At 57.6% G+C, this 17,997-nt stretch overlaps 1 protein-coding gene across 3 annotated transcripts in view; it reads left to right on the top strand.

Annotated features, from left to right (window-relative positions):
* The window catches only part of TAB1 (TGF-beta activated kinase 1 (MAP3K7) binding protein 1), a 33,174-nt gene extending 28,737 nt beyond the window's left edge, over positions 1–4,437 (top strand). For 2 of the 3 annotated variants that reach the window (XM_082740009.1, XM_082740008.1), the window contains exons 10-11: positions 1,044–1,206; positions 2,737–4,437. In XM_082740009.1, coding sequence (XP_082596135.1) covers positions 1,044–1,206; positions 2,737–2,944 — 371 coding nt within the window. In that variant the 3' untranslated portion in view covers positions 2,945–4,437. The remainder of the gene's footprint in view (positions 1–1,043; positions 1,207–2,736) is intronic. The other variant, XM_082740010.1, reaches the window with a different exon arrangement.
* The last annotated feature ends 13,560 nt before the right edge of the window (positions 4,438–17,997 follow it).

Here is a 17,997-nt window from a genome sequence, read left to right as displayed (position 1 = left end):
CTGAATGTCTGAGTACGTGAGCAAGCTCTTTGCCAACCTCCAAGGCCACACAATAGGGATGGTGGCTGCCACTGCTGGGGTGCCTACTGGGTACCTGGCCCTTTATGCACAGAGTTCCTTCAGGCCTCAAAACCCTAGGCACAGGGGCTCCTGGGTGGGTCAGTGGGTTAAGCCTCTGCCTTTGGCTCAGGTCATGATCTCAGGGTCCTAGGATCGAGTCCCACATCAGGCTCTCTGCTCAGTGGGGAGCCTGCTTGCCCCCCCCCCTCTCTGCCTGCCTCTCTCTGCCTACGTGTGATCTCTGTCAAATAAATAAACAAAACCCTAGGCGCAGGGGACACCCCCGTTTACCGAGGAGCTGAGGCTCTGGAAGGAAGAGAGGGAAGCGAGGTTAGGCATGTGGACAGAGGGGCCCCCGAAACCTGGCTCTGTCCCTGGGCCCCACTGGGGGTGAGGCTGAGATGCTTTATTTTCTCCCTTTGGAATTCCGTGGTCAGGTTGCTGGGGAAGAGAGGCGCTAGTCTTTCTCTGTTTCGCTCCCCGGGCTGGTCAGTGTCGAAACTATCCATTCCTAGGGGCTGCCTTTCTTTGTCATTTTTCAGACAAGCAGGGCTTAGCACGTGAGCAGCACAGATGGGCTTGTTCCCCCACGGACACCGGGGTTACTGGAGTTTCTGTAACTTGTTGTTATTGTGACCGTATTTTCTTGGGCCAACGTCCACTTAACCCTGGGCTGAGCGCGCCATGGGGAGCCCGGCAGTCACCCTGCCCTGGAGGCAGCTCAGCGCATGTTCTCCTCCTGCTTTGAGCACCGGTGCCTTGCTGCCGAGAGGAGCCCCCCGTCTGCCTGGAAGAGTCTGCCATTAAACAGACGCCCCTTCACTGTCCCAAAGGGCAGCCCCGGGAGCCAGGCCTGGCTGCTGCCCACCTTCTCAGCCGCTCAGACGCTGTCCCCATGTTGCCCCTCGGCGGCTGTGTTCCCACCACCCCAGCGATCCCCGCTCAGCCACTCCCTGCAGCCCACCTCTCTCTCCCCCGACAAGCTGCAGGAGGACGTGTGTACCCCGTCTCCGTGCCGTACTCCAGCGCCCAGAGCACCAGCAAGACCAGCGTGACCCTCTCCCTTGTCATGCCCTCCCAGGGCCAGCTGGTCAACGGGGCCCACAGCGCTTCCACGCTGGACGAAGCCACGCCTACCCTCACCAAGTAAGCCCTCCCCCGCCCGCAGCCCCCCCCAGCCCTGCCTCCTGGGACAGCCCCTCGGTGCAGGGATGGGAGTGGCCATGGGGCCTAGTCCTGGGCTCGAGTGATGTGGGGTGAGGTACGCTGGGGTCTTGTACCTCTCACATTCCCCACTCCATCCCTGGGGGTCCTTTCCAGACCTGGAGGCAGGAGGAGGCCGCCCTGCAGGTTCCAGCAGCTCACTGAACCCAGACCTGGGCGGGGTGGGGGTTCAGGGGCCAAGCGGGCGAGGCGGGCCGGAGGAGACAGGCGGCCGGAGGAGACAGGCCGCTGTTTGTCCTTCCCGTGGGTCCCACAGACTCGCTTTCCTTCACTGGGAAGGTTCTCGTGTTCTTTTCTTTTTTCCCCATCTCCTCCCCATCTCTGAGCCTCCGCAATGGCATCCATGCTTGGGGGACATTGTTTGGCCTGTGCTGGCTTGTCAGAGCCTGGGCTCTGACTAGAGTGTCCCATTTTAGCTTTAAAGTGAGTCGCCCAGTTTACGGCGGCGGGGGGATGGTGCGTGGAGGCAGCAGGAGGCCCAGAACTTAGGGGTGAGCAGGCTGGCCCCCCTCGTCGCTGCAGACCTGCCTCACAGGTCCATGTCTCTCCGGCCCCTTCACTTCTGTGGAATGTCCACCCCCCCCCCCCAGCCCCACCACACCAGGGGACCGGGATCTGGTTTCCACATTCCAGCCCTGCACAGAATAATAGGGATGCCACACCCAGCCCACGCAGAGGATGTGGCCAATTGGAAGGGCCACCCAGGAGGGAGTGGTGCTGTGGGCCTCTGCCCCCCCAGGGGCCTTCCCCTCTCCCTGCCCCCACTGCCGCCACCACCGCTGCTGCTGCTGTGGGCCAGAGGGACCCGCCGGGCTGTGAGCAGGGGGCGTCCCGAGTACGCAGGGCTGCCTGGAGGAAGGAAACCCCAGCTGGGTCCTCAGAGGCAGAGCAGGACAGCAGGGTCAGGAGAACTGACCCAGGAGAACTGGCCATCCTGCCGCACCTCTGCTTCTGGGGCCCCTGAACGACCCCTTTCCTTGGGCCTATCTTTGAGTGGGAGGTGGGCTCTGCTGTGCGTGGGCCAGGCCTGGGGGCTGGGCAGGCTGGTAGGTAGTGCCCGGCTGTGGGGTGTTTCATGACAGAGCAGGTACCCAGGGAGCTCTGGCGACAGGGGGCCTGTCCCCACCAAGCCAGTAAGGAGAATGAGAAGGGGGGAATGAGGAAGGCTTTTGGGGAGCAGCTGGAATGGACCGCCTCTGTCTTGGCACTGCCCTGAGGGAGATGGTCTGTGTCCCATTCTGTCGCCATTGGGATATATGGCGATCGAGCCCTGGAACCGAGTGATCCATTCTGTTAAATTCTAGTTCACTTGACGATTTACATAGAGCTCAAGTTTGGGAAATACACTTACTTGATTTTTCACCTGTCATTAAGAACATTGCCCGGGCTGGCTCTGGCCTGAGGCCGGAGGGCCTCTCTATCGCTGACTGATTGTCCCCTGTGTCCCCACAGCCAGAGCCCAACCCTGACACTGCAGTCCACCACCACGCACACGCAGAGCAGCAGCTCCAGCTCCGACGGGGGCCTCTTCCGCTCCCGGCCCGCCCACTCTCTCCCGCCTGGCGAGGACGGCCGTGTCGAGCCTTACGTGGACTTTGCTGAGTTTTACCGCCTCTGGAGCGTGGACCATGGCGAGCAGAGTGTGATGACAGCCCCGTAGCCCCAGCTAGGGGATGTGGCCTGAGCAGGACCTTGCCCGGGGACAAGGGGGCCCAGCTTTGCGGCCAGATGGGCCTTTTCCTGGCATCTGCCTGTTCTGAGGTGGGGCAGGGCGCTGGGGAGCACCTAGTCCTCAGCCTGCACCACACTCCCACCCCACCCGCACCCAGCCGTACTGGGTGCAGCAGAGAACGTTCTCCGAGAGCAGCCCTGCACACCAGACCTTGGCCCAGCAAAGGGGGCTGGAGGCCCCGCCCTCAGGCAGACTGAGCTGGGACCGCTGCAGTTTCTCCAGCAGGACAGGGCAGAGGCCACGCAGACTGCGGGCCTGCTGTGTGGGGCGGACCTCAAGGAGTTCTGTGGTCCAGCCAGGGGCCTGGCAGCCGCTGCTTTCTCTAACCCCGCAGCCCTGGGCAGGGTTCCTCCCTCCCTTCTTCAGCCTCCAGACTCGAGCCCTGGGTGGCATCTGCGCCTTCGAAGCCTGCACCTGTCCCTGGGCCTCCCCAGGTTGTTTCCAGTGGTCAGTGTTCACGAAGGCCAAGGGAAGCTTCGGGAGCCTGGGCTGGCTACACCTCTGGGCAGATCAAATCGAAAGGGGCAGGAGGTCCAAGAGGAGCCCTGGTCCTAGAGCCCACCGAAGGGGTGGGCTGGGCATGGCTGAGCCTCCGCAGGCCTGGGGGTACAGGAGAGGTCAGGACGTGCCGGGACTGAGTGGGGATAGTGGCCACTCACTGACAAGTGAGTCTTTACTGGCTTTAAGGGAAAAACAGGTCAGGAGTCAGGCTGGTGGGGGCGTGTTGCAAAGACCCGTGGGAAAAAGGTTCTTGGATACCAGGTGGCCCAGGTGACCGGGAACCTCAGAGGCATGCCCCACTTTTGCAGACACTTAGGGATGGAATCGGAGCAGCCCAGGCCCCGAGAGCACACATTCTCTGCCTTCGGTGGGCAGAGTCTGGCAGGGCTGTCCCCAGTGGCGGAAGAGGAGGCAGGCCCAGGAGACTCCCAGCTTGCCGTCTCCCACAGTCAGCAGTGGAGCAGAAGTCAGACCTCTTCATCAGTCTTGGAGGCGGCCCTGGATCCCTCCGCCCCTCTCCAGCTCCTGCCCCACAACACCCCAGACACAGCTTTTACCAGGGACCGGGAGTTGCGTGCAGCCTCCAGGGTGCCTGGACTTGAAACAGTCATAGGCAGGCTCTAAGGCCCCGCTCGCTGGGCGGTGCAGGACCCCATCTCCCTGCGGCTGAGCTGAGCGGGCAGGTGCGGGGCGGGCGGGGGACAGTCTTCGGGGAGAGCAAGAGCCTCTTGGCCAGAGGGCCGCCACCACCCGTCACTACAAGGCCATCGCTGTCCCGCAGGTGAGCAGATTTAAAGTCTGTCTCGAGGGCTTGCAAACAAAGAGAATTCTCTTCCAAGAATGTCTCTGTGATGCTGTTTGGTGTCTAGAAATAGAATCCCTTTTTTACGGCAATAAAGAAAGAGTAAGAGGTGGTATTACATGCCGGGTGTTGAGTGCTGCTATTCAGGTCTCCTGTGCCTCGCCACGGCCTGGGGAGCTGGGGCCTCCTCCATCCTTCTGCTCAGCGGCATTGCAGGAACGCAAACCCTAGCCTTCTAATGGGACCTGCGCGGCCGGCCTCCCAGCCCAGGCAGGACAGCACTGGGTGCCCAGCGCCCCTCCCTGCCCCCACACATCTGGAGAGGGGGGCAGTTTTCTCGAGCTACAGGCCAGGTGCTCCAGGCTCCAGGCCAGTTCTTGGTGCGTGAGGACCAGTGTGGCGGACAGAGCTCCGGGTCACCAGGACGGGCCCCCTCCCCCTGTCACCAGCTAGTGGACATTCAGGGAGTGCCTTTGCTTTATTTTGGTTTTGTTTGGGTGGAGGGCTTTCCGTAAATCCTGATCTGTAAGTACCAGCCTCTCCCTGCTCTGTGGAACTTGACCCGCCCGTCTGACAAGGGCGAGTCTGCTTAGAGGCGAAAGCAAAGCTCAGTGTTCGGGTGCCGGCATCTGAGGCTCCTGGGTTCCCCTGCCCCTCCCCTGGGAAGAGCCCCACTGGCAGGATGGGCCTTTCAGGGTCCATCCCCACTCTGGCTTCCCCAGCTGACCCTCGGGAAGCCCTCGGGAGCACTGCTGGCCTGAGACCCGGAGTCCTGGTGTCAGCCCAGCACCCTGAGAGGGAGGCGTAGGTCCCCCGTCTCTCAAGTGAGTAACTGAGGCGCAGACAGGTGGGCCCGCTCCGTCACAAATGGCCGTCCAACCCCTAGGCCTCCCGGGGCTGCCCTAGCACCTGCTTTGGCCCCCCAGGCCCTGCCCAGCTGGCTTTGTGTCCCTGAACCCCGTCCTTGGTGTCCTGCAGCTCCTCCTGGGCCGGCCTTTGGAGGCCGAGAGGGGCGCCGGTGTAGCTTCCTGGTTCCCTCTGGTGGATTAAGCTGTGAGACAGAGAGGGCTAGTTTGGGGTGGGGGGGTCTGTCTTAGGATTTCAGAAATGGCAGGAGTCGGGCCCAGAAGGGAACGGGGCAGCGGGGGGCCAAGCTGCGAAGTGCAGGCCTGAGCTTACAGCCCAGCCTCTGGCCGCCTCCCACCGCCTCACTGGGGAGAGCAATCTCCCTGGGGCTGGATCACAGAGGACCAGAGAAGCCCTGTGGCCACTTGTCCCTTGAAGACATCGGTCCCCTCACACGATGCGATGCAGTCCCCGCCTTGACTAAGGACCTGGCCTGGGTCAGACCGGATGAAGCAAGCGTTCGTGAGCTGCCGTCATCCCGGGGCCCGAGGCAGCAGGGCAGGGGACCGGGACCTCCGGCAGCACCGGGAGCCCCATGGACACTCCCCATGGGGGTTTGTTCTCTGGAGTTTCCAGCCTTTGTTGGGTCCTCTCATTCTCACAAACTGACCCTGCTGCCGAGCTGCGGGAGGCACCTGGCAGGGTGTCCCCACCACTGGTGGCATTGGCAGTGAGACCTGTCAGGGGCCACTCAGGCCGCTGGAACGTCATTGGGAAAGGCACCTGATCAGGCTCTTTACATGGTTGGCTCTTTATTGTGCCTCAGGCCTCTGTGCAAATGCTACATCCCAAGAGAGGCCTGCCCTGGTCCCACTCCAGCCCCATCCCAACCCCATCTTCCTGTGGAATCTGCTTCATAGAAACGGCCTGGCATTTCTGGCTTGTTTATCTGTGTTGTCTCACTCACTAAGATGTACCCTCTGTGAGAGGGGGACTCTGTCTACTTTATTCCACTGGGTCCTGGCCCCAAGGTCCGTGCCAGCCATACAGTAGCTCTCACATCCGTGTTAAATGAAAATGACAAGCTGTGTGACCTTGGACAAGTTACTTGACCATGCTGAGCCTCTGGTCCTTCATCTATAAAATGAGGAAACCAGCTTTTTTTTTTTTTTTTTAATTTTTTTTATTTTATTTTTTCAGTGTTCCAAAATTCATCGTTAACGACCAACTTCTTAATAAGATTCCCCGCAGGCTTGAGCCGCCATAGCTAGGAGACGGTAAGGACTGCACTGCCCCACAGATGTGGAAATGGACAAGAGCATGAGCACGGATTTCCGCGCTCTCCCTGCACACCCCCCACACACTCAAAAGTCCCGTATAATGAAGGCTCCCCCCGGGACCTCCCATGGAACAGGTGTACCGGCAGCTTCCCCCAGGAACCCAGACATTGGGGAGTGGGGGTGTGCCGCTTGCTCGTCTCAGCCAAAGCCCGGAGGGAGGCGATCTGCTGGGCTCCTCGACGTTTCTTCCAACAAGGGCATCTTTCATGATTTTTCCTTCTGGGCCCCCTATTTTGAAACCAAACAAGGGCGCAGATCACTGCCAATCCAGACAGGCTCGGCATGAGCACGCGCTTTGTTCCCACGCAGAGGTGATGTCAGCCCCGAGCAAAGACAGGCACTTGACATTTCCACGAGCCTGGGCAGCCTCCCCCAGGACAGACACAGTGTCTGGCAGCCGGCTTTGAGGAATTACAGACACCAGTTTGCAGATGCCGGCCCTGCCTTCGAGACCCCCAGAGAGGTCAGAGGACCCCACGATGTGCGGATCGGTTGTTTGGTCCAGCACCTTGCTTTGGCTCTCCCAGGTCATGCGGTGGGCTGGGGCAGGGACGCGGTGGGGCCTGGACCTCCACCGCTTCCTCAAGGCCAGAGCCCCAGACGGTCTCCACACCTTCCATAATCAAGTTCCTATGCTTGTAACCTCAGCAAAGCCATCCCATGGGCCAGACGGGACTGAGCTCGAACCTTCCAAAGCTCCAGCCTCCTGCTTCCTGGCCCCTACTGTGTTGGAGTCACTCGTGTGCTTGCTCCTTCCTCTCCCCCCGCCCTGAGACCCCCCGCCCCGTACCCCCTCCATCCTAGAGTCTCCTCTAGGCATCTCGGTAGCCATCTGGGCAGCGTCTAGGGAGTGTCAGAGGAACATGAATGGATAGACGAATTGCTTAAAGAAGAGCTTCTGGAACTTTCTACAGCAGATACCATTACCTCAGAGAAAACTACTCCTACCCCAGCAACCCCAGAGTTTTAGGGGTTCTAAGAAATTAGATGTCTCCGTTTATTTTGAATTTCAAGGTGAATTCTGTAGTCATATTCATAATATCAAATGGGTCTTTTTTTAGTATAAAAGCAACTTTTTTTTTCTTTTTTCAGATATAACATTTAAAATTACATTATCGAGTCATTTGATACTTTAAGAAGTGAACCACGTTGGCCCCGTGGCTCCCTAGAGTCAATTGCCGAGGGCCAGGTTGGGAACTTTCCAGACCTTTGTTCCGCAGGGGGCCCACCTGGGCTGCTCCCCACACCCAGAGCCCCCGGTCAGAATTTGTCTGCAGGTCTACTGGGTCCTGTCATGAGCCCCCCTCCCCATGGGACACATGTGGAAATCAAATACAGGCAGAAAGTTTGGGCAGAGATCTGGGGAGAGAGATGTCGGCTCAGGCTCAGAAAGAACTTCCCAACAGTGTCCAACGTGGACAGTCTCGCCGGCTGCCTGTGAGAGGTGAGGAGCTGCCTGTCAGGACGGATGTGTGAGAAGAGGCTGTCCCCGCCTGGCACCTGAGGGTCTGGGGGAGGACAGAGCCGCAGGCCCCCGCCTGGCTGCCCATTAGGGCCAGGGGGCGATGAAGACCAGAGCTAATACAAGGACAGATTCTTCAGCTCCACCCTCGCCTCCCAAATCCAGAGGGAAGCCCAGGAATCTGGACTCGGACAGGAGTGCAGGCTCTTCCCCAGAGGCAGGGCTGGCCGCCTTCTGCCATCCTGCGCCCCCCGCCCCCCCCCCCGTGGCCTTTCTTGATCCGGTGCTTCTGGAAGTCCTGCCTCTGCATGCCCCTGGGTGACCTTGGATCAGGACCAGAAACTCTCCTATCCGAGGCTCTTCCCCAAATACAACTCAGTTTTTTGTAAAAACAAAACCGCGACGACTACTATTTAATGAGTTCTCACTACGTGCCAGGCACATGCTGGACACGCAATGTCGCCTGTCACAGTTAACGACTTAGCAAGGAGCAGATCCCCCGCCCAAGAGAGAAGGAAACCCAGACCTGCCCGGGTAACACAGAGGGCGGACGTGAACTCAGGACTTTTCTCTCGGCACCACGATGTTTCCTCCTGACTTTCAAACCCCTTCCCGGGGTTGGACGGGGATGTCTCCATGCCGGTTTAACCCGCTGGCACGTGCCGACGCCCCCCAAGGCAGGAGGGAAGCTCTCATGCCGAGGACGCTCTGAGATCTGAGATTGTGCTGGGGTTGTGTTACCTGGTCTGATTCATCCCTTGGGTCTGGGGACAAGGCCTTTCCCAAGCCTTGCCCCTCCGCTGCCGACCGAGCAGGAATCAGCCACAACCTGTCCTGAAGAGCTCACACCCCGGGGGTACCCCTGACGAAGACTTGGGGGCTCCTGGCAGGTTGCCTGGAAGAAGTGAGCCTGCCTCTTGAAGGAAGGACAGGAGTCGCCGGGTTAAGGAGAGAGGAGAAGCAGCCTCTGAGGACAATGAGAAAGGCCGGGAGAGAGCACAGCCTGGGGGGTGGAGGGCCTATGCGTGGCAAGGCCTTGGGGTTCGGGCCGGCCTTTCTCCAGAGGCCGAGGGGAGACGGGGCACTTCAGTGAGGGAACGTCGGGCTGTCCACAGGGCAGGTGGGAGGGGCCTGGGAGGGGAGTCCAGCGGTGGAGATGGCCGAGGTGGCTTTCCAGTCCCTTTGGAGAGAACCACCCCCTCTAGCTGACCCCCAGCAGGACCTGGGAGGTGATGCACACAGCAGAAGCAGCTTCTATGACTTTGAGGAAGGCACATGAAGATGACGGGCATTTCAGGCACCGGGAAGGAGAGTTTTCAGACTGTGCAGTGGTTCCACCATGAGGTCCTCTGGCCCTGGCCCGCCAGCTCCCACCCTGCACCCTCCTGGGCCAGATCAGTTCTCCCCAACCTCCTCGGACTGGGCCAGAGCCCTTCGTGCATCTCTGTGCCGATGCTTTCCCTGCGGCCCGGGAGGCCGTTTTCAGAGTGAGAACTATTCATTCTTCAGGACCTGACTAGGATCAGCCCCCTCTCCAGGCATGCCTTCCCTGGCTTACCCTCTCCCCGGCACCCCTGCCCTGGGGCCACGGTGAACCTGGGGCTGAGGTACGGACCCACAGACTCTGGTCTCAGGGTCCCAGCCATCAGCGCGGGGCTGTTTGTGGCCCTGGAGGGAGGTGGACCCAGCTGTCCCGAGGGAAGGAGCAGGACCCCACTCAGAGCAGCCAGGAGCTCAAGCCGGTGGGTGACCCCGGGCTGGGGCAAAGACACATTGTGACGTCGGTTGCTGCTGCCCTTCGGAACAATTTGTTACTTAAACTGTAACCCCTGGAGGATTTTACTAGTTGCCAAGCACATTTAGATATGGCCTTAAGAAACACTGATACTGGGCGCCTGGGTGGCTCAGTGGGTTAAGCCTCTGCCTTCAGCTCAGGTCATGGTCCCAGGGTCCTGGGATCGAGTCCCGCATCGGGCTCTCTGCTCAGCGGGGAGCCTGCTTCCCTCTCTCTCTGCCTGCCTCTCTGCCTACTTGTGATCTCTCTCTGTCAAAGAAAGAAAGAAAGAAAGAAAGAAAGAAACACTGATACTGACAACAGGTCTTTGGGGAGAAGGACGATGGACGACGGGGAAGCTGGGCAGCTGGGGATGCCCTGCTCGCTCAGGGCGGAACATCGCCCCTTCACCGAAGCCGGGCAGCCGGGAACGCCTGGCCCGCCCAGGGCGGAACGCCGCCTGCTTCAGGGAAGCCGAGCACCCGGGAACGCCCGGTCAGCTCAGGGTGGAACGGAAACCGCCTGCTTTCCCTTTTCCGTGATCGATCCTTTCTCTTCCCAGAAGTGCTCGTTGTTAGTTAGATGAGTCCTTTGAATGTGCTTGGTTAACTAGAAACCTTACCCTCCTCCTTGCTGGCCTGCAAGACGTGACTAACGTGTGACCTTCATCAATCCTTCTGTTGGCTATTGTTTTCTATCTAATAAAAGTGAGACTGCGGAGTTGCTCGCGGCAGCCGTCCTTTTCGACTGTTGTCCCCTGCTCCCAGTCTTTTGCAGCTGACTTGTTTGTGCCTAATTCTTCTCTCGTCGCCGTCGCCGACTGGAAGCGGCAGTCGGTGGGTCTCTTCTCCTCCCCAAAAGTACTAGACATGGTACTTGACAACTGCAGTGGTATCAAGACGAATGGATTATTATAGAGCAAAACATTTTCTTAGAACCAAAAGTTAATTCTTGGGGTGCCTGGGTGGCTCAGTCCCCGCCTCACCCCAGTCTCTATCTCCTTCCCTGTGTGTCCTTGCCTTGGTTCTCCAGCAACAAAGTGGTCTGGGAAGCGGCCATGTGTACCGTGCAGGGGCTGTGGCAGGGAGACAGAAGGCGACCAGAAGTGCCACAGCTGACACTCCTGCCTCAGAGGGGCTAACAGTCTCTGGGCTACAGCCAGCCAGCCCTGAGCTCCGGCCAGAGTGAGTCTTGAGACCCGGGCTGAGGGGGGGACCCTCCTGGAACAGGCTTCCCAGAAGGTTCCCCACAGTGGGGGGCGGGGGTTGCTGGAATCTTGCTAAAGGACTCGGGCTTCTTGGGACTGGCAGGCTGGTCTTGGCCTGACAGCTTAGCTAAGGATGGCAGATCGAACACACACACCAAGTGTCCCCCCTCGCCAAATCCCAGTAAGGCTACAGAGAGGGCATCCTTTTCCTTTCATTCTGAAGTAGAGACACAAGCGTGGGGCAAGCTGGACGGAGACCGAACCGTGCAGCCCTGAAGCTGGGGAGTTAAGTGAGGGTAGAGGTGGCTGAGTCGGGGGCTCAGAAGAGCCGCCTCCCAAGTCAGCTGGGGCGGGGATGTGCTGAGCCCCAGCATGAGGAACGCCGCACAGCCAGCAAGGGCTCGGCCCCAGCGGGCAGCGCCAGGGGGGGGATATTGGATGGGGGCAAAATATGGAGCTGCCGGACTCCTGAACCCCCCTTCAGGACGTGAGACCTTGGGGGCCACCTGCCCACCCCAGCCCCAGCAGAAAACTGGAGTTAGGTTTGCTGATGGAAAAGCAGCTGTCCCTGGCCTGGGGATGGGGCATCGAGCTGAAAACAGGGAGCCAAGTACAGGGAATTTCGAGTGCTGGGGACCCTGTCCCCTTGCCCTACTCCCAGCAACAGCCAGGCCTTTGCCCCCCAGGCAGCACACTGAAGGTCCTCTCCAGAGAATCGGGTCCTCCCAAGGATAAAGTCCTAAAAATACTGACAAGCTGGGGCACCTGGGTAGCTCAGATGACTCTTGATTTCAGCTGGGATCGTAATCTCGGGGTCCTGGGATCGAGCCTCACGTAGGGCCCCACTTAGCAGGGAGTCTGCTTGTCCCTCGCCCTCTGCTCCTCCCCACCCCTGCCCCTCTCAAATAAATGAATAAAATATTTTTTTAAAAATATTTTATTTATTTATTTGACAGAGATCACAAGTAGGCAGAGAGGCAGGCAGAGAGAGAGAGGAGGAAGCAGGCTCCCTGCTGAGCAGAGAGCCCGATGCGGAACTTGATCCCAGGACCCTGAGATCACGACCTGAGCCGAAGGCGGCGGCTTAACCCACTGAGCCACCCAGGCGCCCCTAAATGAATAAAATCTTAAAAAAAAAAAATACTGACATGGAGTTCTCCAAAAAGTACGCCCCCCGCCCCGCCCAAGCTCCCTTCAGTGGTACTCAGGTGTCTATCCTAGCACACCCTGAGAACCCAGGTGACTCTGTAACAATGCGTGTCCAGAGCTCTGAGACATAAGTAAGAAGAATGCTAAAACGACGAAAAGCAGCAGCCACGTGACCCGGCAATTCCCGCCCCAGGAAACAAAAACATAACCACCACACAGAAAGCATACACACACGTGCATTACTCAGAAGGCGGAGACGACCCCACTGTCCATCCGCGGGGTTGGCAAGTAGTGGGGTACCCACACGACAGGGTCATCTCCAACCATAAAACCAATGAGTCTCTGACACCTGCCACAACCAGGATGAGCCTTGGGGACATTGTGCTGGGTGAGAGAAGGCAGACATTAAAGGTCCTATATTGTATTATTCCTTTCAAATGAAATGTCTGGGATAGGCAAATCTGTAGAGACAGGAAGCAGATCGGCGGTTGCCAGGGGGAGGCGGGATGTCGAGTGATTGCTTAATGGGTGCATTTTTCTAGGGCGATGAGAAACTCAGACTCTAGAAGGAGGTGATGGGTGCACAGCACTGTACACTTGGAAATGGATTATTGTGTGTTATGTAAACTTCACCTCAACTAAAAATAAATAAGAGAACAGCCAAGTCTTCCGAGCTCTAGGCGGCTCCTCTAGGCTTGGAAAGCACCTAGAGGGACCTGCTAGGTTTAGCATCCCAACACAAAGACAATGCTAGCCTGAACCGCCAGGCTAGATTCTCCAGTAGTCCCATTTTAAAAAGGAAAAAGGAACAAGTGAAATTAATTTTAATGTATTGTTTCTTGAACCCGGTATAGATAAAACGGTATCATTCTGACACGTAATCAACATAAATACTACTAACAAGATCTCTCCTTCATATGAAGTCTTTGAAATACAGGTGTATTTCCCTGCGCAGGACATCAAAACGCAGCCAGCCCCATTCCGGGGCTCCTGGCTCATGCTCCCCTCGCTGGAAGGGACAGCTCTAGGGTGTCTCACACTGGAGTCTCAGGACAGAAGCTGCAGAGTATGAGGATTTAAAATTCTGTGGGTGTTGGGGCACCTGGGTGGCTCGGTGAAGCATCTGCTTTGGGCTCAGGTCATGATCCCGGGCCCTTGGGACCAAGTGCCGCATCGGGCTCCCTGCTCAATGGAGAATCTGCTTCTCCCTCTCCCTCTGCTGCTCTCCCTGCTTGTATTCTCTTTCTTGCTCTGTCAAATAAATAAATAATATCTTTAAAATATAAAGTAAAAATTCGTGGGCATTGAATCTGTGAATTTAAAAATAAAGAGGCTATAAGCCTACTTGGGGTCATCTGAACAATCGCATTAGAAATAAGTCCTCAATCAAACATAGAATTACAGTGTGATTCAGCAATTGCATATCTGGGTATCCATGCGAAGTAAGAACAGGAACTTGAACAGATCGTCATACACTAACATTCATGATGGCGAAAAGATATGAGCAACCACTCACTGATGCCCCTGAGGAACGAATGAATAGAAAAGCCAAATGTGGTGTATACATACAATAGGGTATTATTCAGCCTTAAAAAGGAAGGAAACCTTCAGGGGCACCGGGCTGGCTCCGTGGGTGGAGCATGCGACTCTTGATCTTGGAGCTGTGGATTTGAGCACCACGTTAGGAGTAGAGTTTACTAAAACATAAAATAAAAATTAAAGGCAGGAAACTCTGATGTTGCTCCAACACGCAAACCTGGAGGGCAGTAGAATAAGTGCAATAAGCCTGTGGCAAAAGGACAAATAGTGTGTGGTTCCCTCCTAGGCAGAATGTGGAGGACTCAAGTTCACGGAGACGGAAGTAGAATGGTGGTCGACCCCAGCGTTGGGGGCGGGGCCTGGGGAGGGATAGTTTCAGCCTGGGAAGAGGAACAAGGTCTGGAGGTGGCTAGTAGTGCAGGTTGCACAGTGCCGTCCGGTATTTGATGCCTCTCAGATATACCCACATGAATGGTTAAAATGGTAAATTTTATCTTATGTATATTCTACCCCAGTGAAGACAAATACATCCTACCACCTGGATTTGGGTTCCTGTTGCTCAGGGTGGTTGAGACTACGGTCACTGGTGGGGGGACCACGCAGGCAGTGACCCAGCTGTGCCCCGCAGGATGGGGGACAGGGAGGTGACCAGAGGAGACTCAGGGAGGAGGGAGGACCGCCACCCTCCCTCCCACTTAAGAACCAGACCCGTCTGTGCTGAGAACCAGCAAGATCCTTCCCTGTTGTGAGTTTGAACTTGCGTTGCTTCTGCTGCTGGTCACGTTGGGTTCTGTGACTTTCCTTCAGTTTTCTTTTCTTTTTTTTTTTTTAATATTTTATTTATTTATTTGACAGACAGAGATCACAAGTAGGCAGAGAGGCAGGCAGAGAGAGAGAGAGAGGGAAGCAGGCTCCCTGCTGAGCAGAGAACCCGATGCGGGACTCGATCCCAGGACCCTGAGATCATGACCTGAGCCAAAGGCAGCAGCCTAACCCACTGAGCCACCCAGGCCCCCAGCTCCTTCCGTTTTCATGTTGGAGGCCAGCACGAGCAGGGGAGGTTTACTCCTGGCTCTGAGTCTGTGCATAATTAAGAAACACTGTAATAGGGGCGCCTGGGTGGCTCACTGGGTTAAGCCCCTGCCTTCGGCTCAGGTCATGGTCTCAGGGTCCTGAAGCTCTCATGCATTACCTAGTTTTGAGCAATGCTGTGACTTGGCTTCTAGGTTTCTGTTCCCCTGCCTTTTTAAAAAGATTTTATTTATTTATTTGACCGAGAGAGCAAGAGAGGGAACACAGCAGGGGGACTGGGAGAGGGAGAAGCAGGCTTCCCGCTGAGCAGGGAGCCCACTGTGGGGCTCGATCCCAGTACTCTGGGATTAGGAACCAAGCCGAAGGCAGACACTTAACAACTAACGATGGAGCTACCCAGAGGCCCCTAGGGTGTTTTTGTTTTTTAATATTTTATTTATTCATTTGACAGTGAGAGAGAGAGAGATCACAAGTAGGCAGAGCAGCAGACAGAGAGGGGGAAGCAGGCTCCCCGCTGAGCAGAGACCCCCCCCCATTCGGGGCTCGACCCCAGGACCCTGAGATCACTACCTGAGGCAGAGGCTTAACCCACTGAGTCACCCACGCGCCCTGCCCCTAGGTTTCTGTCCCTTGAGACATAGTCATCTCTGCATCCCCAAGGGGCCAGCATCTGTGGCCAATCTCAGAACCATTTCCTGAGTGAGGAAGTAAGTGCATGCAAGCATAGAAGGAGAAAGACTTTGTGGGCAGGAGAATCTAGGAAGGCTTCCAGGAGGAGGGGAAAGAGGGAATGCAGGTTGAGGAGTAGAAGATGGGGCAGGGCGGAAATAACTTGGGGCTAAGCACCAGCCCGGGCCCAGAGGATATTGAGCGAGATGAGACAAGGCCCTGCCCAACTGCCCTGTCACACCTGGGACCCAGCTGAGTCCTGCTGTCTTGGTTGGTGGGCCAAGGGGACCGCCTTCCGCATCAACCCCCGGCCCCCCCCCCCAGCGAGATGCCCCTCCCTCCTCCTGCCCCACACCCGGGTCGGTATCACCTCCTCTCCCAGCCCCACCCACCTGGCCCTGCCTCCAACACCTGGGAACTGACCTCCCACGGCCCTACTGCGGAGCCACTCATTCACTTACAAATATGCAGTGGGAGGGAGCCTGATTAGGTCTGCCGTGATGGAAACAAACTATGGCCCTGCCCGGGGAAAGACAGACAGCAAACAAGGAAACAGTAAGTATATTGTATGACATCAAGCAGTAACAGGTACAGAAAACAAAAGAAATCAGGGGAGGGGTCCTTCTGCCACCTTCTCGGGGCCCTCAGCTAAGTCCAGTCCAGGCCCCTCCGGGGATGGCCGCCTGGCTTCAGGAGGGCCTGGCTTCGGAGTCTCAGGGTCTCCTCCCGCAGGATGGGCTCAGGGTTACGGGAGAGAACACTGCTGGGATCAGTGGGGCCCAGAATCCCCTGGGGCTGGCCCAGGGAGGGAGAAGTGGCTCCTGGCTCCCGAGCCCAAGACCCAGATCTATCTCACAGATGTTTTCTAACACAAAGGTAAGAGGCCTGGCTTGTGCCCACTCTCTGTGGGCCAGGAGTACAGGTAACAGATGGTCCCTCTGTGGCCTCGGGGTCTGCCATGGGACGCTCGTTGCCAGGGGCCCAGTGCCAGGAGGGCTGGAGAAGGAGGGGCCGACTGCTCTGAGCTGGGTGCTGAAGGAAATGCGGCAGGAAAGCGGGAGATCGGGGGCGCCTGGGTGGCTCAGTGGGTTAAGCGTCTGCCTTGGGCTCAGGTCATGTTCTTGGGGTCCTGGGATGAAGCCCTGCATCAGCCTCCCTGCTCAGCGGGGAGCCTGCTTCTCCCTCTGCCCTGCCCTACTGCCCCTGCACTTGCGCACACACTGCTCACGCACACTCTCTCTCTCTCTCAAATAAATAAACAAAATCTGAAAGAAAGAAAGAAAGATAGAAGGAAAGAAAGAAAGTAGGCGATCTGAAGCTTAGGGCTCTCTCCATATGTGCCAGCGCCGGGTCCTCCAGACCTCCCCATGCCTCAGTTTCCATGTCTACGAAGTGGAGATGGTCCCTCCCAAGGTGGTAGGAGGAGCAGACCGTGGTGGGGAGCCTGTCCTCCACGAGAATGAGCTGTTTTTTCAGTTGGTGATAATCTCGGTGGCAGAGGCAACGTGGACCCTGGAAAAACGGGATGTGGTTAGCTGGAGCCTTGTCATGTCCTCCCATACGCTCCAGAGAAGCCATTTCCTGTGAGCTGCCGTGAATATGATCAGGAAGCAGCCCTGGGGGCGGGGGAGCACTGGATGGGATTCCAGGCTGGGCTCCATCTCTTTCTTGCTGTGTGGCGTGGCCAGGTCACTCCCCATCTCTGGGCCTCTGCTTCCTCTTTGGGGTCTGGTCATGATGATAGCTCAGGGCCCCCGAGAGCACCCCCTAGGAAGCCAGCCCGAGGGACCCAGTTGCTTTGAACCCCCACCCCCTGGGGGGAGTGACATAATCCTCTTAGGCAGCCCTGGCACCCATCCAGGCTCCTTCCTGTGCAGAGATGACCAACAAGATAAAGCGAGGCCAGCATGTGGGGACAAGGCTGCCAGGAGGCAGCAAGCAGCGAGCAGTGTGTCCAGGCCAACAGGAAGCAGGGGTGGGGGGTGGGGAAGGGCAAAGCACACGCAGGTGGATGTGGACCCCCCACTGGGGACAGACCATCTGTGGACGGCAGCAGTGGGGGCCCCTGGGTGGTCTTTGGGGGATCTTGGTAATCCCCCAGGCTCCATCACCCCCAAATAGGCCTGCTGGCTACAGAGGGCAGTTTAAGAAATATCCCTTCCTCGGGCACTGGGCTGGTCCAGTTGGTAGAGCACAGGACTCTTGATCTCGGGGTCATGTGTTCAAGGCCCACGTGATAGATACGTAGAACTTACATGTAAAAGAAAAAGAAAACATCCCTTCCTTAAGATCACCCTGCCCTGCACAAGCCCTTCCTTTGTAGAAATTTGGTCCCATGGTCCCTGGGGGTGGACTGCATGCCTCACTTTCTGGCAGTTTCTCCAAGAGGAGGGCCAGAAATGGGCTGGTAGGAGAAGGCGGAGAGCCCAGCGAGAGGGTGAGAGCTGGGGCTTGGGGGGCGCTCTGTTCTGGGCTGGAGGCTCCCACCACCCTGGGTTCTGTGGACCTGCAGAGCCTGTCCACACCTTGCCCCCATGAGGGTAACCCGAGTGGGTGACCTCAGCGGGGGAACAGGGGTTTGGTGGCCCTGGCAGAGGTCCGGCAGCACTTGCCCTGCGCCCCTCCAGTTAGCCTCTCAGCTCGGCTGGTGGCCACGGCTC

Source organism: Mustela nivalis (assembly GCF_964662115.1).
Source record: "Mustela nivalis genome assembly, chromosome: 7".
Taxonomy (NCBI): Eukaryota; Metazoa; Chordata; class Mammalia; order Carnivora; family Mustelidae; genus Mustela; species Mustela nivalis.
The sequence above is the reverse complement of the archived record's forward strand: the minus strand, read 5'-3'. Positions and strand labels throughout refer to the sequence as shown.